The sequence below is a fragment of the Saccostrea echinata genome, unplaced genomic scaffold, assembly GCF_033153115.1.
Source record: "Saccostrea echinata isolate AGI-Se365-2 ecotype Australia unplaced genomic scaffold, CSIRO_AGI_Sech_v1 ptg000047l, whole genome shotgun sequence".
NCBI classification, from domain to species: Eukaryota; Metazoa; Mollusca; class Bivalvia; order Ostreida; family Ostreidae; genus Saccostrea; species Saccostrea echinata.
In genome coordinates this window covers 4,435,783-4,461,845 of record NW_026889796.1, presented here as the reverse complement: position 1 = coordinate 4,461,845, position 26,063 = coordinate 4,435,783, and the positions used below count along the sequence as shown (strand labels likewise).

Genomic DNA, 26,063 nt, shown 5'->3' with positions numbered 1-26,063 from the left:
CTTATTATTTTCAATAATACTCAAGTAAAAAAATCAATGCCAAGTTTACTTGAATATATTTTCTGTTTCTTTGTGTATTAAGTATTAGTCGCGATCATTTCCTGTGTATAGGGATCAGCAGAGCAAGAGCAGGAAACGGCATGCCCTAGGGGTTTCACACCTGTCCTAGAGTACCTGTGGTAAATTTCTCCGCATGTGCAAGGCGTTGTCTAGCCATACAACACACCAGTCCCTTCAACGTTTCATTATTTCATTATTTCTTCATTTTCAAATGTAACTACAACCATGAAAGTTACGCGAGTCAATATATACTTTTTTTTACCCTGAGTGTATATTAAAAGGAAAAAGATCAATCATACTTTTAAAACAAATTAATAGAGTTTAAATGAAATAAAATAGATCAAATCAAATTATCTTTTATTACTTTTTTTTAAATGCCGACGGGCTTGGTATTTATGTTTCTGTTTAATATATATGTACATGTACATGTGCATGTATTATGCAAGTAGAATGTAAAATAAAAAAAAAACCGTACAGAATGTTACGGCACGTGCAACGTTTTTCCTTCGGCCAGTTTATTGATTTATCGAGTCCATCGATTAAAACAAAATACTCATGATAGAATTTCAATGAAATGAATTATTTTTTTTTCAGTTTCAATATGTCGTTTCTGTGAACAGATAATATACTGTAGCCGATTTATCAGTTTATTGTCCAGTTGTGGACTTTGACTAATTCTACGATCAAGTTTCTGAAAAACACCGAAATAGTGACAGCCACAGACACTATTTAAGGTCTTCCGTTTAAATAGGACGATTAAAGACAAAAATATCTACCGGAACAAGATCATCGTCGCAAGCCACAGGTTTTGTATCCATTCTATTTCCACAAACACGTGGCTGCCTCCTACCAAATTCTCTCGTTCTCGCGACTGAATCATTGAATATTTATAAAGTGACGCCAGATTTACCCTGACCAATGAAATCACTCTGTAGCGATTTTTGGTATGCTTAAATGGCGGCGCCCATAATGAAATCATGTTTGCTATGCGTGGCAGATTTATTGAAAAAAAATACGATAGATCCTGAAGAACAGATGTGAGTAATGTATATTCTAAAATACTTACAAGGTTTTACATTAAAATACAGGGTTTCGAATGTAGACGTTGTGTGAGAACGCTGAATAGCGTTACTCGTTAAGAAAGGAAATTCGAACCGAAGTTGATGTACAGCTCGTGGTTATGGTTACATTCAAATACAAGATAGACTGATCATTTTCATTGGTTCTGACTTGAAGCGTCAGATGTTATTCCATTGGTTGAATGTATGTTATTAATATTCATGAGAACGAGAGAAATTTGAAGGAGGCAGTCACGGGTTTGTGGAAATAGAATGGACACAAAACCCGTGGCTTGCGACGATGAAACAAGATATAATAAGATATTTTGGTGACATGTGGTAGGTACATGTATATGATATTTTAGGCCCGATATCCAAGAGGGGTCCAGTGTTAACAAATGGAAGTGACTTACCTTCTCTATTTCATAATACCGCGGGTATGATTTTTTAATAAAACGTTAATTCTACGTTATTTTTATGGATTTTTCATATGGAATACATTGTAAATGTGTACTAGAAGATTAATTTATGGAAAAAGACGAATAAAAATATTCTTGGACCCCGGGGTGTATATTGGGGGGGGGGGGGTCCTGTCCACAAGCACCTGTGCAGCATTCAAGCTTAAAAGACCATTCAAACAATACAAATCAGGAACAGTGCAAATCTTTTGAAATCAGAGGTAGAATCAAGTGCCATGGATCTGTCATGTTGTAAATTTTGAACTTACCGGTTGTCAGTATTTACTGCCACCCGGTAAATTCAAAATTTATAGCATGAGAGATCCTTTTCACGCTAGCACTTACCCCGACACGAGACCTTATACAGTCTCATCCAAAGGACTGATCTCCACGTTTTACTACTTATCTAAACTGGGCATAAAACATTCTCAATGAATTTTTTAATCATTATGTTGAACCTAACAAATTATTCCGACTCGCTGTATGATCTGAAAAAACATGGCTGAACTTATCCATTCAGAAACTCACAGACTGGGATTGCTTTTAACCAGTGTGTGTTATGGCCTTGATGCAAGGTCATTTGGTCGAGTCAAGGTCACTGACAGAGAAACTGTAATTTCGCTACCGTATTTGTACTAGTGAAACATTGCTGGTATCATGCAGAGTGTGACATGGCCTTGACTCAAGTTCAAGGTCACTAAGGATAAGATGTTTTGACTGTATGTATGGACTAAAAGAACATGACGTGTCACTGTGAACTTTTCAAGTCGCTAACACACATATTGGGTTTTATGACGAGAATGTGTCATGGTTTGACGCAAGGCATTTGGAATGTTCAAGGTCACGTACATTCCTTTACAGTTTTTCCTAGCGAAATATTGTAAGTTGCTTCCCCTTACAAGATTGCTTACATGAATAACTTTAGAATGTGGCATGACCTTGACTCAAGGTCACGTCTTCCTTCCGCAGCTCCAACGGAAGACCTATTCGTTGCTTTGCAACGAGCTCGCTCTAGTTAACTTTACGTTTGTGCATTGTATACGTCTTAATCGTGTAAAATATTTCGAATTCGTGTATTTTTTCGTCATGTTTTGTGTAAAAGTCTTTCTAGCTATGTGCAACTTTTACCGAAATGTGCAATTTTAATTTACTCGTGTATATTTTTCAACAAGCTCGTCTATCGCGATCGTTGTGCAGAAAATACTTTTGACGAGATCGGCGTGCCATATGATATTAATAGAATCATTCATTACAACGAGTGTGGGATAGTGAAATTCCACCAAGGGGACAAGATTCACGGTCTAGGACGAGGCTTTGCCGAGTCCTAGACCGTGAATCTTGGCCCCGAGGTGGAATTTCACTATTCCCACACGAGTATGTAATGAATGATTATTTTTCTCGCATTATTTAATCCAAAATAACGGCCTGTCAATGACGTCGCTATGATAGGGCTAAAAATATATTCTTTTAATTTTCCATCTAATTAAAAATCTAAATACACCATCAGAGAGAGCGTACCTGAAAATGGTTTACACGCAGTGTAAACTGGTAAAATTACGAAAGCCGGATAGGCTCATTTTTGACAAGATAAAAAAATAATTAACTCGTTATAACGAGAAAGTTATCTCGTTATAACGAGTTAGTTATCTCGTTATAACGAGTTAGTTATCTCGTTATAACGAGATAACTAACTCGTTATAACGAGATAACTAACTCGTTATAACGAGTTAGTATCTCGTTATAACGAGATAATTATCTCGTTATAACGAGTTAGTATCTCGTTATAACGAGTTAGTTATCTCGTTATAACGAGTTAGTTATCTCGTTATAACGAGATAATTATCTCGTTATAACGAGATACTAACTCGTTATAACGAGATAATTATCTCGTTATAACGAGTTATTTATGTCGTTATAACGAGACAGTTTTCTTGTTATTTCGAGACTTAATAGCAATATAGGAATAAAAATGGCTGCAGTTTTAAATGCCGTTGAATTTTTAGCAAGTAATTATCAGTCAAATTTAACTTGAACAATTGATAAATGGTTGAAATTTTAATTTGCTCTGCATGGGGTTTACTTATGATTAAATCTTGAACTATCTCGCTGTCAATAATCATAGCAACTCTAAGGCGAACACATTTACACATTTTCGTGAACTCTTCCTCAAATTGTTGCATTAGGACGCGATTTTTTTCTTAAAATAATATTGCCAAACATACTTGCTTCAAACTTTGGCAATTTATTTATGACAACTATTTCTGATGAATGACACTATTTCGATATGTTTTGGACGACTTACTGGTATACACTTTCATATATCAATTTCTATACCGCTAAAATTAAATATCAGAGACAATATAAGTGCAACATATCGTTTATGCAACATATAATATATAGATTACAGTGTTATACATATGTTACTTCTGAGATTCAGAAATGTTTTGAAGACGGGGGATGGTGAGACATCAGCAGTTAGATCATAGGCGTAGTAATAGAGAGGCTAATGTCCACACCACCACTTTTGAAAAGGGGGCGGTCAAGAGTATCTTCGTGCCCCTTCCTCCATATTTTTTTACCTGAGTAAATATCTCCCGAAAATAATGGCGAATACTCGTAGTTGGAATATCAAATCTATTTTTTTTCTTTTTACTTGTCAAATATTTTACTTGGTTTACCCCCCCCCCCCTTTGAACTTCGTGGCTTATGCATATTGTCCGCCAAAATGAGGAATGGTGAAGCAAAAATGATATTACATCCTTTTAAGTAATAAGACGTTAAATCTGATCTGCTGATATTGGCATTTTATCTAATATTCTGTCATGATTCACTGTTCATATTTTTTGCGGGGGGGGGGGGGGGAGGGAGGGTCCAAGTTGTGGAGATTCACGGAGACCTATTTGAGATTCACGTCTATTTGGCGGATCCTATATGTTTACCACATAGTGTCAGAACGTCAAACCAGAGTTTACAAAACAAAAAAAAGTTTACAGAGTTTACAAAGCCAGTTCACTTTTATAATCTTTTTACTTAGGATTGATCAACGAATAGGCCTAATGCTACATATGTACATTTATATTATTAATACAACATTGAAGCAATGTCGTTAATTATTTTCCTCATCACAATATTTATTATGTATACTTTACAAGCATATAATTTTTATTTCAAAAAGAGATTGATGATTTTTTTTTTCGGGGGGGGGGGGGGGGTAATAAATAGAGGATATTCAATGTTTTGTAGTTGATATGGAATTTATTTCACGAGTGGGACAGGGATTTTTTTTTTTATTTTCATGAGTGCGAAGCACGAGTGAAAATATCAAAAATCACATTTCTTGGCAAAATTTATGCTTGAAATACACCTTAAGTAATGCTTATCATATTGTAAACTTTAGATATTAAACTTTCATTCTATACCCAAAAAGGATCACATGTCAACTGTTTTATTGTGGCTTCCGTAGAATAAAGAGCTCCAAAAGTTTTTTTTTTAATTCTACCACATTGATAATAACGCAAAAATTACATATTGTAATTTAAAATTCCATGCCAAATTGGTAAATTAAAATGTTTCTTTCTTTTAATAAACAGAAGAAATATATAAATTATTAAGTGATAAGTACAGTATTAGTTCTTGATATTCATTATTGAGGGGAAGGAGGGATTGATGATAAAAACAACGTGAATTTATTTTTTTTGTCAGACATTGAATTTTGATCTTGCCCCTTTAAGACGATAAAATTGAACTGGTATTCCTTGTTAACAGGCAAGGAATTATCAAAATATGATCGTTAAAGCCTAACAAATGGTTTCATATCCACATGATTTATTCGGAATATTCAAAATAATGGGATTATTTCTATGCATTTTTTATTGCGACAAATATTACGCAAACATTATTATAATTTTAACAAATTCAAGAAAGCTTGAACAGGGCAGTTAAATCAGCCAGAGTATATCATTTTTTTCTGATCTCCTTGTACAAGTTGACAAAATTTTGATCTTATATACATTCCATTTGAAGATGACACTAATTTTATTTTGCAATTTTAAGGTATAACACAACAACATGAGGCGGTCACAAGTTTCCGTATATTTGTCTTCGGTCTTTCCAATAAACAATACTAATCAAAGGTATAACACAAAAAAACTAGTATGCTGTTCCATAGAATCTTTATCACGCACACTTCAAACAAATTTGATCGACTTGCTTCTGTATATTTCCTATAAATAATGGTCTATTCTTTACTTAAATATATCAATTCTAGATCAATTTTTATCTCGTTATAACGAGATAATTATCTCGTTATAAAGAGATAATTATCTCGTTATAACGAGATAACTAATTCGTTATAACGAGATAATTATCTCGTTATAACGAGATAACTAACTCGTTATAACGAGATACTAACTCGTTATAACGAGATACTAACTCGTTATAACGAGATAACTAACTCGTTATAACGAGATAACTAACTCGTTATAACGAGATACTAACTCGTTATAACGAGATAACTAACTCGTTATAACGAGATAACTTACTCGTTATAACGAGATACTAACTCGTTATAACGAGATAACTAACTCGTTATAACGAGATAACTAACTCGTTATAACGAGATAATTATCTTGTTATAACGAGATAACTAACTCGTTATAACGAGATACTAACTCGTTATAACGAAATACTAACTCGTTATAACGAGATACTAACTCGTTATAACGAGATAATTTTCTCATTATAACGAGATAACTAACTCGTTATAACGAGATAACTAACTCGTTATAACGAGATACTAACTCGTTATTACGAGATAATTATCTCGTTATAACGAGTTAAATATTTTTTTCTCTTGTCAAAAATGAGCCTATCCGGCTTTCGTATAAAATGAATTTCAGTCCATGTAAATTAATTAGATAGATAAAAACTGGGAATAAAAAAATTTATCTATCCGAAAGCGTACAAGAAGACCCTTCCGCGATCTAAAAATAGTGCCATTTAAAAAGTGAAAATATGACAATATTTTGAATGAAAATAAGTTTATCTTAATAAGTCAAATGACAACATTTTAAGTATATGTAATATTTTTTAACATTGTTACAATTTCTTTATATAAAGACGGAATGTTTACGTTATCGTTCGCGGCGTAGTAATACACAGTGTAAGACAGAAAAATCTCACACTGCTGTCTCACACCGGACAAGTCAATCTCACACCGGTGATTATGCGAGAAACCTTTATCTGCAAGTGAGTACATACATTTAATATATTGAATCTTATCATCCTTCTGTTTAGATTTTCTCATTTAGAGATCTATATATTGTTGTTTCTTTTTAATAATGATACTAAATAGATTTCTTTTATTCGGCAAAAGAGAACCATTTGTTACAATGTCAAATATACAAGACTTTCTATCAGCTGTCTATTTCGATATTCATTCCAGGAAAACGCTATCCTATGGCTGAACATTTGCAATGAAAAATGAACAGAATTTATCTAAGTCAACCTTCTGGTAGTAAAAAACAAGTGCTTCAGAACTAGCAAATAAATAGCAGCAATTTAAAAAAAAGAAATAAGGGAATAAATCAGACTTTCGAAAATTCCATTCCCCTAAAAACAAAGAATGATAAAATTATAGAGTGCATATGCCATCGTAGCAAGCCACAGGTATTTGATAGCTATTGATCCTACAGGACACAGGCGTGGTGTATTTGCGTTAATTTTAAGAAGTTTCGCTATTTCAGACTGGCTTGATGTACCATCTTTCTTTGCATAATAATGAAAGACCTACAGTACTGGAGAAAATATTTGGCTCTGATGAAAAACAATGATCCTTCGATGATCTGCATCACCTTAATTGTCGGCGCAGTAACAGTCGCCCTTCCGTTATGCCTCATGTATGTGTGCAAACGTAGTTCCGAAAAGAGAATTCAAGTCAAGTGAGTTCATAATTTTTTTTTTTTGTAAACAGGAAGGTTTCATACTAGTATACATACGATGTTACTTTTCACAAATTTAACAATACATATATATCTGCCGTGTACTCGTGTATCTACACCTGTTTTCTTATTTAGGAGATTAAATATCTTTGCTTAGTTTGCAACTGTAATCGGTTATGTTGGCTTTAAGGTGGTACTAAACAGATAGACCAAAATTCAAAATGTTTGAAACTTTGATATTCTGTTCTAACTAAAGGTATAATATCTCTATATGAAAGAAATTCAACCGGGTATATATATATATGTTTTTTTTTTTGGTTTTTTTTTTGTTTGTTTGTTTGTTTTTGTTTTTTTTTTTGGTTTTTTTTTGGCTGACAAAGTTTGATACATAGCCCTGTAAGAAGAGGCTGAAATCATATATTCAACATTAGAATGCAAATTATTTAAAACTTATCATTATATATCTTACAAAATATATGTGAGTTGACCTTTTTATATTACTTAACTTTAGTAAAATATATTGATACCAGTGCATGTATCATTGTGTGCACTGTGATATAATAATAGAACATGCATAGATTCACATGTAATGTGAAATCGTGAACAGGGCAAGACATGGACCCTGGATACACCTGAGGTGGGATCAGGTGCCTAGCATGAAAGCTGCTTTAACGCTGTTGACGTTTTAAAAATCACGTAGTGATTTGTGGTAATTCAAATTAACAAAAAATCAACGGTGAACTAGAATTATTGATGTAAAAACAAATATTAAATTGTTAAAGTGTCAAAATGAGGAGAATTGAACCATGGATTTCAGATATTTCGGATCACTGCAAAAAATACTAAAACAATCAGTAGATACCGTTATAATATTTGACTTTGACATCTAAATATGGCCTAATTGACCTTTAATGTACGTGAAGCATGAAGACATACATATGCCAAAACATCAGGTCTCTACTGTAAATGAATCAAAAGTTACATCGTTTAGTTCTAAATATGACATTGACCTTATATGTACATAAAGCATGGACACTCATACGTATGCCCAAACATCTCTACTATGAATCAATAGTTATGCTTTAAAATATATGTAAATGATGTACACACATTCTAAATATAGGCTCGAGAATGTCCTTTATATTGAGAAAAGAGATACAACTGATTTTACAGGTGTTTTGTACTACATATTGTACCTTAAACCATTTTTTTTTTTCATTTTAAATTTTAGTCCAGAAAAGATTAACAGTTCACATTGTGGTTGTCATAGATCCAATGAAACTTCGGCCACTGTAACAAGGTAAATATGTTGTTATATTAGAGAGAGAGAGAGAGAGAGAGAGAGCAATCAACACAATTTTGAAAAATTGACATTTGAATTAATCTGCTAGCTTGCAATGCCTCATACTGAAGGTTACAGGTAATCATCAGAGTAAAAGGATGACGCAAAATGGATTTATTTGATGAATATATAAGGAATGAATTTAATAGCTACCCAGGTTATACTGTTTAACCTGGTTGGGGCAGTTTACGTTTTTAAAAAATCGTGGTTTTTATTAAAAAAATATATAAACTGTTTCAACACAGGTACATGTAATACATGTATAACTTAGGTAGCTACGTGTATTAAATCCATTCTTTATAATATAATTTCCTAACAAAGTATTGTAGTACGGAAGCCCTGGAGAGACACTGACTTACTTGTTATGACGTATTTGTTATGACTTTTTTGTTGCTGGTTATTACCAAGTATAACAAAGCTATGGAGAACATGTAGTTGGCTTAAGTGTATTACTGAAATGATATATTTAGTCCTAGTTTACATGTAACATTGGTTTTTGATTGATTATAATTGTAGTTGAACGTTCAGTACAGTTGTGATTACTTAATTCTTACCTGTTATATCTTGTAACTTAGCTGTTATAACTTAATTGTTATTTGTTCATTCTTATTTGTTATTTCTTGTTACTTAGCAGTTATAGCTTAAAAATGACTTTTAAGGATGTACAACACACCTACCCCCAAAATTTCCTGTCGTTTAATTTTCGCTATTTTTGTATATCTTATACATGACAATATCTACTATGTGTATGTACATTTTGGTCAAAATCGTTCGAGCCGAATTTGGACACTCAGGAAGTTCCTAAAGTTACACCCCTTTGGCTGATCACGAGTACCAAAAAATTTCAACCAACTAACTATAAATCCCTTATTTTAAAATATTTAAGGTTAGCCTAGCTGTCAAAATTTGCTGAATCGTTCGTTTAACTATTAAGCACACAAACAAAGTGATTTTGTAGAGGTACACTTCGAGAAAAAGGATTTTGAAGAATTTAAACTGAAAGACTATGGTCCATTTTTGCATTGAAAAAAGCGTGATTTTCAAATGAAATATTTTTTATGAAAAATCTGTCGTTTAATTTTGAAAAATATAATTACTTCTTGTAACTGGTGATCAAAATGTTCTTGATAATTTTTTGAAAATTTTTAAACGACGCGTTCTGAATTTATAGCGGAAAATATCCCCTCCCCCTCTCTACGTAAGTTACGTTTCTCACAACATCTTTCAGTCTTGGGACGAAAGCAATGCTATGATTCTACAAATACAGGGTTCGAAATTCACTATATACAACTCGCAAAACGCGAGTTAGAATTCCCAAATTGCGAGTTAAAAATTAGGTAACTCGCAAAAACTTGCGAGTTGATTTTTGTTTGCATTGAAACTGTAGCAAAATTATATAATATGACAAAACACAATGCTTTTGATTTAAATCAGTAATTTAACTAAAAGTCACACAATAGTTGTATTTTGTGTATTGTACAGAAGTTACTTTTTCCTTAAGTTACATGTATTTAATTCATATAAATTTAACTTTAACTGAAAATTGCGAGTAGTCTTATAAAATTGCGAGTTCACTTTCTTGGTACTCGCAGATATTTGCGAGTTGTAATTTTAGGGAGTTTCTAAACCTGAAATACAAATAAAAAATTCTAGCTGGAAAATATCTTTTACTTTAAAATTGTAATGTACATTATACTTATCACAAATATAAAACTTTATATCTGCATTTAAATGAAGATGAATAAGCAATTTCTGAAATTTTAAGACCCCCCCCCCCCCTCCACTCTTATCTGCAATGCAGGACATTAGAGCTTGAAAAAAAAAAAACATCGGTTACGTCTGCATAATTTATTTAATTGGTATATTAAACTCCTAAAGTAATGTTCTTCATTCGTGTATACAGATTAAATATTGACTACTAATATTTTTTTCTTTTTCTAAATGCTATTGTTTTATATTAATTTATATTTTGTAAAACTATTTTTCTAAGAATTTTATGACCACGTGTCCGGCTTAGAGTTCATGTGTACACACAGGAGCAGTTTCAAACCTTTATATGACCTCTACTTGCATTGAATATTATTTTTTAAGTGAACCAAGAGTGGTGTATGTACAACTCTCTTGTGATGAAAATGGAATATATTTACATATAGGTTTTAAATTATTTCTCTTTTCAAACGAGAGGGGTGCCCCCCCGGGGGGGGGGGGGGGGTTATTGTATCCTTTTGTTGTAAGCTTCAATAAATAAAATGGAAATGATGAAGTCGTCCATATTAACTTCAATTATTTATCAATATTAAAAATTACTCATGTGCCTGAATCATCTACAATGGTATCATGTAAATTGGTATCAATCGTTTTGTTTTTATTCGAGGAAATGCGGACTGAAACTGTTTACAGTAAAAGATTTTTTCAGTGGGTGCAACTGTTGTATAAATTTCAGTAAATAATTTTTCACTTTTATACTTTCTTTAATTTGTATAAACTTTGGCTTTCAGTTCTTGTGTTCCTTGGAACACACTATAAATGTATCTGTGTATTTTTGTGAGGAAAAAAACCCCATAATTCTTCGGAAAACAGGAGGAATAACTCAGCTAAGGGGAGGAAAGACATACACGGAAGAGTCTATTACTTAACCAGTCAGGCAGTTCTGAAAAACAAATTCCGGTATGACTCTAGATTATGTAATTGGAGAGGGAAGGCCTAACCCGATTGAATTGAATGACCTAATAGTTTATGTGTTTTTCATATAGATGTTATAAAATCCTTTTTAGTCTAGGCATCATTAAGTAAGGCAATTATTTGAACTTCGTAAAGGAAACAGCTTATATAATTTATATAATAAGCACAAATATAAATCAATGGAATGGAATTAAGAATATTAAAGAATGGATTAAAATAGCTAAAAAAAAAAAAACCCTGTCCGCATCCACCAATCAACAAAGGAATCTATAAGATTAAAAAATAACAATAACCCCAATCTCACCCCCGAAAACTAAACTAAGGCAGTTTAGAACTTGGTTATCAATTTCAAGCAGGTATATAAGGGAGTCCATTTGTTTCTTTCTGGCATGTTGTATCATCTTTGAAAAAAAAACGAGGGGAGGAGGGGAAGAAAACAAAGGCAACTTGCTTAAAATAACTTTGACAAACCAACAAAAGAAAAAAAGAAGGGGGGGGGGAACTCGAAAATCTTTTGTTGTGTGGACGTGTGTGTGTATGTGTGTGTGTGTGGGGGGGGGGGGGGGGGTAAGGTTAGGACTTCTTTCACAGCAAAATAATATTTATACTTATTCATACACATTTGCCTAGTTTGCCTATACTGCCAAAAAAAGTGGTGGGCTAGGCAGCTTTTCAGCGAACATTTTAAAAAGTAAAAGGATGTGTCCCCTCCCCGCCCAGTGATACTACGACCCTGTACATGTATTTATTAAGGAAACGGAACAAAAATACTAGTAAATCTGATTTACACATGAAATAAACATAAAATATAAGTTAAAGTAACGGTTAAGCAGAACAGAAAGGTCAGTTTCATAGCTAACCCAGGTTGGTTAAATCCTTATCCAGTTTGGAAGGAATAAAAACCATTTGCTAAGAACATAATCCGCTCAGGTAGAAACATTATCAAGTAACTTTTAAAACCTAAAACTGAATCTAAAACATTCAGTTTGAAACCTTACCAAGTCGGGCAGAAATTATGAATAAGGCAAATTAGAAACCTAATCCACTCATGCAGGAACTGCAAACAGTCAGTTTAGAATGTAAACCAGTCAGGCAGAAACATGAACAAGTCAGTGAAGAACCTAACCCAGTCAGGCAGAATCATAAACAGTCAGTTAAGAACCTAACCCAGTCAGACAGAAACCAAACCCACTCAGGCAGGAACATAACACAGTCAATTTAGAACCTAACCCACTCAGGCAGAAACTTAACCCAGTTAGGCAGAATCACAAAACAGTCAGTTTAGAACCTAACTCAGTCATGGAGAAACCTAACCCACTCAGGCAGAATCATAAAAGAGTCAGTTAAGAACCTAACCCAGTCAGGCAGAAACCTAACCCACTCAGGCAGAATCATAAAACAGCCAGTTTAGAACCTCAGGCAGAAGCCTTACCCAGTCATGCAGAGTCATAAAACAGTCAGTTTAGAACCTAACCAATCAGGCAGAATCATAAAACAGTCAGTTTAAAACCTTACCCAGTCAGACAGAAACTGTACCCACTCGGGCAGAATCATAAAACAGTCAGTTTAGAACCTAACCACTCGGGCAGAATCATAAAACAGTCAGTATAGAACCTAACCCAGTCATGCAGAATCATAAAACAGTCAGCTTAGAGGCTAACCACTCAGGCAGAATCATAAAACAGTCAGTTTAGAACCTAACCACTCAGGCAGAAATCTTACCCACTCAGGCAGAGTCATAAAACAGTCAGTTTAGAACCTAACCACTCAGACAGAATCATAAAACAGTCAGTTTAGAACCTAACCCCTCAGGCAGAAACCTTACCCACTCAGGTAGAGTCATAATAGAGTCAGTTTAGAACCTAACCACTCAGGCAGAAACATTACCCACTCAGGCAGAGTCATAATACAGTCAGTTCAGAACCTAACCCAGTCAGGCAGAATCATAAAACAGTCAGTTTAGAACCTAACTACTCAGGCAGAAATCTTATCCACTCAGGATTAGAGGCTAACCACTCAGGCAGAATCATAAAACAGTCATTTTAGAACCTAACCCAGTCAGGCAGAAACCTAACCACTCTGGCAATATCATAAAACAGTTAGTTTAGAACCTAACCCCTCAGGCAGAAACCTTACCCACTCAGGCAGAGTCATAATACAGTCAGTTTAGAACCTAACCACTCAGGCAGAAATCTTACCCACTCAGACAGAGTCATAAAACAGTCAGTTTAGAACCTAACCACTCAGGCAGAATCATAAAACAGTCAGTTTAGAACCTACCCACTCAGGCAGAAACCTTATCCACTCAGGCAGAGTCATAATACAGTCACTTTAGAGGCTAACCACTCAGGCAGAATCATATAACAGTCCGTTCTGAACCTAACCCACTCAGGCAGAAACCTTACCCACTCAGGCAGAGTCATAAAACAGTCAGTTTAGAACCTAACCACTCAGGCAGAAACATTACCCACTCAGGCAGTCATAAAACAGTCAGTTTAGAACCTAACCATTCAGACAGAATCATAAAACAGTCAGTTTAGAACCTAACCACTCAGGCAGAAACCTAACCCACTCAGGCAGAGTCAAAATACAGTCAGTTTAGAACCTAACCACTCAGGCAGAAACCTTACCAAATCAGGCAGAGTCATAATACAGTCAGTTTAGAACCTAACCACTCAGGCAGAAACCTTACCCACTCAGACAGAGTCATAAAACAGTCAGTTTAGAACCTAACCACTCAGGCAGAAATCTTACCCACTCAGACAGAGTCATAAAACAGTCAGTTTAGAACCTAACCACTCAGGCAGAATCATAAAACAGTCAGTTTAGAACCTAACCCCTCAGGCAGAAACCTTACCTACTCAGGTAGAGTCATAATACAGTCAGTTTAGAACCTAACCACTCAGGCAGAGTCATAAAACAGTCAGTTCAGAACCTAACCCAGTCAGGCAGAATCATAAAACAGTCAGTTTAGAACCTAACCACTCAGGCAGAAATCTTATCCACTCAGGATTAGATGCTAACCACTCAGGCAGAATCATAAAACAGTCAGTTTAGAACCTAACCCAGTCAGGCAGAAACCTAACCACTCAGGCAAAATCATAAAACAGTTAGTTTAGAACCTAACCCCTCAGGCAGAAACCTTACCCACTCAGGCAGAGTCATAATACAGTCAGTTTAGAACCTAACCACTCAGGCAGAAACCTTACCCACTCAGGCAGAGTCATAATACAGTCAGATTAGAACCTAACCACTCAGGCAGAAATCTTATCCACTCAGGATTAGATGCTAACCACTCAGGTAGAATCATAAAACAGTCAGTTTAGAACCTAACCCCTCAGGCAGAAACCTAACCACTCAGGCAAAATCATAAAACAGTTAGTTTAGAACCTAACCCCTCAGGCAGAAACCTTACCCACTCAGGCAGAGTCATAATACAGTCAGTTTAGAACCTAACCCCTCAGGCAGAAACCTTACCCACTCAGGCAGAGTCATAATACAGTCAGTTTAGAACCTAACCCCTCAGGCAGAAATTTTACCCACTCAGGCAGAGTCATAAAACAGTCAGTTTAGAACTTAACCACTCAAGCAGAATCATAAAACAGTCAGTTTAGAACCTAACCACTCAGGCAGAAACCTTACCCACTCAGGCAGAGTCATAATACAGTCACTTTCGAGGCTAACCACTCAGGCAGAATCATATAACAGTCCGTTCTGAACCTAACCCAGTCAGGCAGAAACCTAACCCACTCAGGCAGAGTCATAAAACAGTCAGTTTAGAACCTAACCACTCAGGCAGAATCATAAAACAGTCAGTTTAAAACCAAACCCCTCAGGCAGAAACCTTACCCACTCAGGCAGAATCATATAACAGTCCGTTCTGAACCTAACCCAGTCAGGCAGAAACCTAACCCACTCAGGCAGAGTCATAAAACAGTCAGTTTAGAACCTAACCACTCAGACAGAATCATAAAACAGTCAGTTTAGAACCTAACCCAGTCAGGCAGAATCATAAAACAGTCAGTTTAGAACCTAACCACTCAGGCAGTCATAATACCGTCAGTTTAGAATCTAACCCATGCAGTCAGGCAGAAACCTAACCCAGTCAGGCAGAGTCATAAAACAGCCAGTTTAGAACCTAACCACTCAGGCAAAATTATAAAACAGTAAGTTTAGAACCTAACCACTCAGGCAGAAACCTTACCCACTCAGGCAGAGTCATAATACAGTCAGTTTAGAACCTAACCACTCAGGCAGAAATCTTACCCACTTAGGCAGAGTCATAAAACAGTCAATTTAGAACCTAACCACTCAGGCAGAATCATAAAACAGTCAGTTTAGAACCTAACCACTCAGGCAGAAACCTTACCCACTCAGGCAGAGTCATAAAACAGTCGGTTTAGAACCTAACCACTCAGGCAGAATCATAAAACACTCAGTTTAGAACCTAACCACTCAGGCAGAAACCTTACCCACTCAGGCAGAGTCATAAAACAGTCAGTTTAGATCCTAACCACTCATGCAGAAACCTTACCCACTCAGGCAGAGTCAAAATACAGTCAGTTTAGAACCTAACCACTCAGGCAGAAACCTTACCCAATCAGGCAGAGTCATAATACAGTCAGTTTAGAACCTAACCACTCAGGCAGAAACCTTACCCACTCAGACAGAGTCATAAAACAGTCAGTTTAGAACCTAACCACTCAGGCAGAATCATAAAACAGTCAGTTTAAAACCAAACCCCTCAGGCAGAAACCTTACCCACTCAGGCAGAATCATATAACAGTCCGTTCTGAACCTAACCCAGTCAGGCAGAAACCTAACCCACTCAGGCAGAGTCATAAAACAGTCAGTTTAGAACCTAACCACTCAGACAGAATCATAAAACAGTCAGTTTAGAACCTAACCCAGTCAGGCAGAATCATAAAACAGTCAGTTTAGAACCTAACCACTCAGGCAGTCATAATACAGTCAATTTAGAATCTAACCCATGCAGTCAGGCAGAAACCTAAGCCAGTCAGGCAGAGTCATAAAACAGCCAGTTTAGAACCTAACCACTCAGGCAAAATCATAAAACAGTTAGTTTAGAACCTAACCACTCAGGCAGAAACCTTACCCACTCAGGCAGTCATAAAACAGTCAGTTTAGAACCTAACCACTCAGACAGAATCATAAAACAGTCAGTATAGAACCTAACCCAGTCAGGCAGAATCATAAAACAGTCAGTTTAGAACCTAACCACTCAGGCAGTCATAATACAGTCAGTTTAGAATCTAACCCATGCAGTCAGGCAGAAACCTAACCCAGTCAGGCAGAGTCATAAAACAGCCAGTTTAGAACCTAACCACTCAGGCAAAATTATAAAACAGTAAGTTTAGAACCTAACCACTCAGGCAGAAACCTTACCCACTCAGGCAGAGTCATAATACAGTCAGTTTAGAACCTAACCACTCAGGCAGAAATCTTACCCACTTAGGCAGAGTCATAAAACAGTCAGTTTAGAACCTAACCACTCAGGCAGAATCATAAAACAGTCAGTTTAGAACCTAACCACTCAGGCAGAAACCTTACCCACTCAGGCAGAGTCATAAAACAGTCGGTTTAGAAACTAACCACTCAGGCAGAATCATAAAACACTCAGTTTAGAACCTAACCACTCAGGCAGAAACCTTACCCACTCAGGCAGAGTCATAAAACAGTCAGTTTAGATCCTAACCACTCATGCAGAAACCTTACCCACTCAGGCAGAGTCAAAATACAGTCAGTTTAGAACCTAACCACTCAGGCAGAAACCTTACCCAATCAGGCAGAGTCATAATACAGTCAGTTTAGAACCTAACCACTCAGGCAGAAACCTTACCCACTCAGACAGAGTCATAAAACAGTCAGTTTAGAACCTAACCACTCAGGCAGAATCATAAAACAGTCAGTTAAAACCAAACCCCTCAGGCAGAAACCTTACCCACTCAGGCAGAATCATATAACAGTCCGTTCTGAACCTAACCCAGTCAGGCAGAAACCTAACCCACTCAGGCAGAGTCATAAAACAGTCAGTTTAGAACCTAACCACTCAGACAGAATCATAAAACAGTCAGTTTAGAACCTAACCCAGTCAGGCAGAATCATAAAACAGTCAGTTTAGAACCTAACCACTCAGGCAGTCATAATACCGTCAGTTTAGAATCTAACCCATGCAGTCAGGCAGAAACCTAACCCAGTCAGGCAGAGTCATAAAACAGCCAGTTTAGAACCTAACCACTCAGGCAAAATTATAAAACAGTAAGTTTAGAACCTAACCACTCAGGCAGAAACCTTACCCACTCAGGCAGAGTCATAATACAGTCAGTTTAGAACCTAACCACTCAGGCAGAAATCTTACCCACTTAGGCAGAGTCATAAAACAGTCAATTTAGAACCTAACCACTCAGGCAGAATCATAAAACAGTCAGTTTAGAACCTAACCACTCAGGCAGAAACCTTACCCACTCAGACAGAGTCATAAAACAGTCGGTTTAGAACCTAACCACTCAGGCAGAATCATAAAACACTCAGTTTAGAACCTAACCACTCAGGCAGAAACCTTACCCACTCAGGCAGAGTCATAAAACAGTCAGTTTAGATCCTAACCACTCATGCAGAAACCTTACCCACTCAGGCAGAGTCAAAATACAGTCAGTTTAGAACCTAACCACTCAGGCAGAAACCTTACCCAATCAGGCAGAGTCATAATACAGTCAGTTTAGAACCTAACCACTCAGGCAGAAACCTAACCCACTCAGACAGAGTCATAAAACAGTCAGTTTAGAACCTAACCACTCAGGCAGAATCATAAAACAGTCAGTTTAAAACCAAACCCCTCAGGCAGAAACCTTACCCACTCAGGCAGAATCATATAACAGTCCGTTCTGAACCTAACCCAGTCAGGCAGAAACCTAACCCACTCAGGCAGAGTCATAAAACAGTCAGTTTAGAACCTAACCACTCAGACAGAATCATAAAACAGTCAGTTTAGAACCTAACCCAGTCAGGCAGAATCATAAAACAGTCAGTTTAGAACCTAACCACTCAGGCAGTCATAATACCGTCAGTTTAGAATCTAACCCATGCAGTCAGGCAGAAACCTAACCCAGTCAGGCAGAGTCATAAAACAGCCATTTTAGAACCTAACCACTCAGGCAAAATCATAAAACAGTTAGTTTAGAACCTAACCACTCAGGCAGAAACCTTACCCACTCAGGCAGAGTCATAATACAGTCAGTTTAGAACCTAACCACTCAGGCAGAAATCTTACCCACTTAGGCAGAGTCATAAAACAGTCAGTTTAGAACCTAACCACTCAGGCAGAATCATAAAACAGTCAGTTTAGAACCTAACCACTCAGGCAGAAACCTTACCCACTCAGGTAGAGTCATAATACAGTCAGTTTAGAACCTAACCACTCAGACAGAATCATAAAACAGTCAGTTAAGAACCTAACCCAGTCAGGCAGAAACCTAACGCACTCAGGCAGAGTCATAAAACAGTCAGTTTAGATCCTAACCACTCAGGCAGAAACCTTACCCACTCAGGCAGAGTCAAAATACAGTCAGTTTAGAACCTAACCACTCAGGCAGAAACCTTACCCAATCAGGCAGAGTCATAATACAGTCAGTTTAGAACCTAACCACTCAGGCAGAAACCTTACCCACTCAGACAGAGTCATAAAACAGTCAGTTTAGAACCTAACCACTCAGGCAGAATCATAAAACAGTCAGTTTAAAACCTAACCCCTCAGACAGAAACCTTACCCACTCAGGTAGAGTCATAATACAGTCAGTTTAGAACCTAACCACTCAGACAGAAACCTTACCCACTCAGGCAGTCATAAAACAGTCAGTTTAGAACCTAACCACTCAGGCAGAATCATAAAATAGTCAGTTTAGAACCTAACCACTCAGGCAGAAACCTAACCCACTCAGGCAGAGTCATAAAACAGTCAGTTTAGAGGCTAACCCGACATACACCTGCTACATTTTTAGAGTTGTTTCTCTTTGATCAGTGACCTTCCTTTTTAGTTTTTTTTTTTTCAAAGAAGAAAAAGCAAGAAAATGTTTATTTTCATAATATGATAATATTTAGACATACCGGTGATATTTTATATTATTCTAATTGTTATGCGGCCGATTGTAATGGGGAAAAGCAATGTAGAGTAGCATTAACATTTTTAGATTAAAAATGACTTTGTGTATATCATAAATACAATATCAAAGAATTAATTAACTAAATTTAAATTAAAGAAGTTTAAGGAATCTGTCTTTTTTTATGGAGGGGGGAGATTTATCGCAATTGCGCAAATGATCAAGGATAGGATTTGGTATACCTAAAGAAACCACAATAAAAACCTCTATTCTATTTTTTTTTTTACATTAATCACATCGGGATCGTATCGCTCGTCATTTTGACAGTTCGTAATTAACGTCAAATTTAAGATGACAATATCATTAAGTGATGGTATCGATTTTATTAAATTTGACCGTTTTATTTTAGAAGCAAGGTCAGGTCAAGGTCATTACCCTTTTCCTTGACATTGAGAGTAAAAAAAAAAATGCTGTTTCCAATCATGTGATGCCTACTTCTATTTTAAAAGATAAAATGTTTTTCTTTTTGCACAAAAAGATGTTACCATATCGGGTCTATCAGATGATTCTACCAAATTAATTGACATTATTGAACTTAAATAAATATTGGCTAATCCGAATTTCCTCTGTTTTTCTTAATTTTTTAGGATATATTAGTTTATATATATATATATATATATATATATATATATATATATATATATATATATATATATATATATATATATATATTTCTTATTAGCTCACCTGAGCTGAAAGCTCAAGTGAGCTTTTCTGATCACCCGTTTTCCGTCGTCCGTCCGTCTGTCTGTCCGTCTGTAAACTTTTCACATTTTCGACTTCTTCTGAAGAACCACATGGCCAATTTTAACCAAACTTGGTACAAAGCATCCTTGAGTGAAGGGGAGTTTAAATTGTTAAAATGAAGGGCCAAGTTCCCTTCAAAGGGGAGATAATGAAGAAAATACAAAAATTGGGTGGGGTCATTAAAAAATCTTCTTCTCAAGAACCACTGGGCCAGAAAAGCTGAAACTTATGTGGAAGCATCCTGGGGTAGTGCAGATTCTAAATTGTTCAAATCATGACCCCCGGGGGTCTGGCGGGGCCACAATAGGGAATCCAAGTTTTACATTGAAATGTGTAGTAAAAATCTTTAAAAATCTTCTTCTCAAGAACCACTGGGCCAGAAAGGCTGAAACTTATTTGGAAGCATCCTTGGGTAGTGTAGATTTTAAATTGTTCAAATCATGACCCCCGAAGGTAGGGTGGGGCCACAATAGGGAAGCCATGTTTTACATCGAAATGTGTAGTAAAAATCTTCTTCTCAAGAACCACTGGGCCAGAAGAGCTGAAACTTATGTGGACACATCCTGGGGTAGTGTAGATTTTAAATTGTTCAAATCATGACCCCCGGGGGTAGGGCGAGACCACAATAGGGAATCCAAGTTTTACATTAAATATGCGGAAAAGATCTTTAAAAATCTTTTTCTCGAGAACCATTGGGCCAGAAAGGCTGAAACTTATGTGGAAGCATCCTGGGGTACCTAGTGTAGATTCTAATTATTCAAATCATGACCCCTGGGGGTAGGGCGGGGCCACAATAATCACTACCGGGGGGGGGGGAATCACATGAAAAACAGCAAGGCCAGAGTTACTCAGATGAGCGCTGTGGCCCATGGGCCTCTTGTATTTAAATATTTCTTATTTTTACATATGGTAAAGTAGTCATATATATATATACAAAATGATGCACAAACAAAAAGGTTTGACCGTTTAATAAGAGAAAAAAAAAACACTTTTAACTGATTTTTGCTCAAATCCGTTTTTAGGTTGGAAGCTTTCAAAGGCTAACAAGATTGTAGTTTGTATAGAAAATCATTATTATTTCCTATAATTTAAAATTTTAGAGCATTATTATTAATTTAAGTTACATTTCAAACTTTCTTTTAGTCTTTGATGGTTTAAAAAAATTAAATAAAAGTATTGTTCTGTAAGTGATTTTGATAGGCAGAAAGAGATTTTTTCATACGCCGCAGTTGCGCCAAAAATAAAGTCCCTGCTGGATTTCAAACTCGGTTAATCATTTCTATTTAAAATTGTACAGTTATGACGAGTAAAGAAAAATATGATTTTTTAAATACATTACAGCTAAGTATATAAGACATACTAACTAATATACTTGGAATATTTTGTATAGTCAGAAACCAGACAAGAATCCCTCCTTAAACGTTTTATTGAAATCGCAAAAGTTACCCCCCCCCCCCCAGTGTGTTGTACGTCTTTAACTTCCAGTGTGCATAATGATTGAACACATGAACATCACTGCTACTTTATCTTGTCATTAATAATAAATTCAAAGGCAAAACATTCATTCTTCTTTTCTGAGACTACACGTAGCCTCCATCTTGTAATAATTAACAATTAAGTCATAAGAACTAAGTCAAAACACCGTAAGTCAATGTCCCTCAAGGGCTTCCGTATTGTAGTGAAAAGTAGTGAAAAAAAACTAAGCATTTCCCCCTCAAAAATGACTTTAAAAATTTACATTTTAAATTCAACTTTAAGCGGATTGATAGATTTTTAATCAGTCATATTGAGATAACAGGTACTGCTCTCTTGCATGGCAAAGTGATATAGTTTGGTGAAATCTGATATAATGATTAGCAATGTGTTTAATAAATGTTTTAACCTCTCCAAACCATATTTATTGCCCTTCAAAAGAACAGTGCAGCTGTTATCTTGTAAAGGTTTTTAAAATTTATTAAACAAGTGGTTTAGTGTAGAAGTATCTGTCTGAATATCATATATCTAGATAATTTTTTAAAACAAAATATAAGTATACTTCGATTTCTACACTTTTGACCACATTGCATTCAATTTGTAACTGTCCGTGTTTCATTTGGTAGTTAGCCACAGCCTTGAATGCAAGAAGCCTACTGACCTATATCATGCATATGTTTTGTTTACTTGTAGAGTAAACCTAAGCATCCAAGGGCTACCTATATTTATGTTAATATAACATATTTATACCCCACGCAACAAGTTGCGGGGGGTATGTTTTTTGTCAGCGCAACTCCTCATAAACCGCTGCACAGAATTTTGTCAAACTTTGCAGATATTTAGAACACAGTGTGTAGATGTGCATATTACCAGGAAATTCCGATTCCATTATTTTTCTTGGAATTTCGGCACTTTTCAACTTAGAAATTCCGATTCCTTTATTTTTGCCCTAAGAGTTTTGCCCATTATTGAAGAAATATTCCAGCTAGGTAATAAGGAAATCCACTGGAATCAGCTTTTGTAATGAAGTTTTTTGTGAAATATTTTATGACCTTAAAAGACCCCTATTGATTTTGAGATCAAAATATTAATGATTTAACACACACAAACATAAAATCTTGGATAGTTCTCACCCCCCCCCCCCCCCATATTGGTGCTTTGCCTTAAATAATTTCATAAGTACAGTATATAAACAAATTCATATGACTACATCATAATTTTGTTTCCATCAATTATAATAAATGTGTAAATTGTCATGTATTGGACATGGACTTACACTCATTAGCAAATCACTAAGGAATTTAAATAACAGTTTGTCAGCATAACTCCTGCACTGGATTCCCTGAAACTTTGTAGATATTTCAGACATAATGTATAGATTTGTATGTTACCAAGAAATTTTGATTCCATTATTTATCTAGAAACTTCAGCCCAATTAAATTTGTAACATACAAAGATTTGAATGTCCTTATATGCAAGAAGTTTTGATATGATGATTTTTTGCAAGTAATGCCCCTTTTTGAATTATACTGTGTATTTAAAATGCACTGTGCCATTCATTACATGTTGCATTGTCGAGTTTTTGGGGAGCGTGGGGTATGTGAGCTTGCTTACTTTTTCTTTCATATGTAAAGGAAAAGTGTTTGTGATGTCAAATTGTACATTCTTATTATTAGCTTATTTTTTAATTAAATTTAGGTCAACTTCGAGCGTTAGAGTTGGTTCAAAATATAACGAATGGAGAGAGCCAGTTTTTGAAATTGGACTTGGAGACGTAGGCATCAGTGAATACTTCACAGAAAAAGGTCTGCATGTAAATCACACTGATTGGCGGGATAGCTGTAGTATTATGGGAAATGTTATCAGAGTCATAGCACGTGAAATGAAAAAAGCAGCCAACATCTATTTTCCAGGACTTGTTTTAGACGACACGTTTATAAAGCAAGGTAGCTCAAGAGAGGGTTTAAAGGTATGTGACCCATTGGAATTTGATTTTATTTTGCCATTTCGCATTGAAGGTTTAAGGACTCAGAGAGAGAATGTTTTTGATTGTTATGGTAATGTACTACCTGGCCTTTTCAAAGAGAAAATCATCAATGATTATGATGCTCCACCATGGATGAGAAAACATAGTCTACTTGAGGATGACTTTGGGGGAAAATATATTAACACGAATAACCTTCAGAAGAAAGTTTTCACATCTCTTTTGGACCAATCAAGGGACGAAATTAACAAACAGTTGCAGAGAATTTCAACTGGGAATGAAAGTTACCGACTTGTTCGTAGTGTATACGCCCCTAACTTAAAAATTACAATAAAGGTACAGAGTGAACGTGGATTGAAAGGATTAGCTAAAATAAAACTTGAATCATTTCAAGGTTTATGGATTATAGAGTTAGAAGCTGACCTGGTTCCCGCTCTTTGCCTGTCGTCTGACACAGTACCGGATCCATACACTGTCCATGATTTTCATCTGTGCTTCCAGCATCATCCAACATCCTATAGACAGATGCCCTGTGAAAGATACGGAGTCATGAAATGGATCAATGAAAGTAACGATTCCATTCCATTAGACCCATTGCAAAGTAGAGAAGTACTATGGAGAATTTCAACTTGTGGATATGAAAAGCACATTTTAGATGTAGCTCGCAGAAACCAAAGCCAGCGGTACATTTTGACTGCCTGTAGGCTACTGAAGGGTGCTTTATACAATTTCAATCGCAAATCACGTGGCGACTCTCAGCTAGATAGTGTAATAAAATCCTACCATCTTAAAAATATTTGTTTATACTGCATCCTATTCCTGACGATACCAAGCAAAGAAAATAAACTTAGTGGAGTTAGAGAGGCGTTGGGATACTTCATTAAATATCTTCAACTTAGTCTTAAAGCAGAATTCCTACCACATTTCTTTTATGGAAATCCCCACATTGTACTGATGTTTCCTGAGAGTTCATTCGAAAAAAAGAAGTATGACCTCTTTTCATTCAAAGATCCGGAGACTTTGCGCCAAGCACGACTGATTTTGCCAAAGTTCTTGCAGACATTGAGAGGTCTTTACTACGAAGGGTGTATGTTGGATTTTGATAAAGTCAAGTTATTCGAAGATATGTTGGAAACACATGATTAACGTTACATATAGTTTTTGTAAATTTGCGCCAATTCACGATTCAAATGCTTTATGATATATGTCTATGAACCAGGCTGTTTTTTATTTGCCATGCTGCTATTTTTATGGAGAAAGAGTAATCTGCGATCTGGTCTAAAATTTTATAAATTGAAATCTAAAGTTTATTACTCAATTTGTAAGTAATGCAAGCATTTTTAACATTTGTACAGTCCAGGATAAATAAACTGAACACTTTGTTTGCTGAAGTAAACAACAGTGATTTCCGTTCATTAAATTCTTCAACATCTTTAATTTTTTTTTCTGGGGATAAATGCCACGTACCCTATGTTGCGAATGAAATAAACAAGCTCATTATTTATACAGTCATTCTCATTTATATGACTCCAAATTGAAATATCACTGTCGCTTGTGTTTAGATTGTTCTGAAATATCACTGTCGCTTTTCTTATTGCATTCTAATGCAAAGCATCGAAAATAATTTTTAAAAATCAAGAATTTGTGCATTTATATACCATAAGTACGCTAATTAAGTTTTAGTAGCTTAACTCAACAAAAAGGGGTGAAAGGAGGAATAAAAAGAACACGTGTTAAAGAAAACCATTAAATACTATTACATGTAACGAAAAAAATATGCTTTGATTTTTGTTAACAAACTTTACCCAGCTGCCTCAATGGTAAAACTTTTATGGTCGATTCCATGAACTTGTCAGTAAATACAACCTATCATTAAGTCAAATATTTAAAATTGCAAACAAGGGAAACTGCCCCGATCAAAACTATATGAAATTTATCAGGGGCTCCACGGCCACGAGTGAACTCAAGATCCATGACGTTGTGATGATGTGGAGTAATAGTTGATCAACGAATTACATGTATAACTTAGGATAGGATGAGGTAGCTTTACATAATTTATTAATATATATCAACGGAATTATGTTTGATGTTGCCAGAATCATTAAAGATCCTACGAGAAATAACATCATCACAGTACTAATTT

The 26,063-nt window shown here is 35.7% G+C and overlaps 1 protein-coding gene across 1 annotated transcript; it reads left to right on the top strand.

The window, feature by feature from the left end:
• Positions 1–7,375: 7,375 nt before the first annotated feature.
• On the top strand, positions 7,376–25,425 carry LOC133202397 (uncharacterized). The gene is made up of 3 exons (XM_061338215.1): positions 7,376–7,515; positions 8,747–8,815; positions 23,635–25,425. Exons 1-3 carry the CDS (start codon positions 7,394–7,396, stop codon positions 25,064–25,066), a joined length of 1,623 nt encoding a protein of 540 aa, XP_061194199.1. The 5' UTR covers positions 7,376–7,393; the 3' UTR covers positions 25,067–25,425.
• Positions 25,426–26,063: the final 638 nt, after the last annotated feature.

Bases quoted from the DNA above. Each gene is read 5' to 3' on its own strand.
- LOC133202397 (XM_061338215.1), top strand. From the start codon at position 7,394: ATGAAAAACAATGATCCTTCGATGATCTGCATCACCTTAATTGTCGGC. The intron at 7,516-8,746 runs GTGAGTTCATAA...TTTAAATTTTAG, and splicing joins GAAAAGAGAATTCAAGTCAA to TCCAGAAAAGATTAACAGTT. The intron at 8,816-23,634 runs GTAAATATGTTG...AATTAAATTTAG, and splicing joins ACTTCGGCCACTGTAACAAG to GTCAACTTCGAGCGTTAGAG.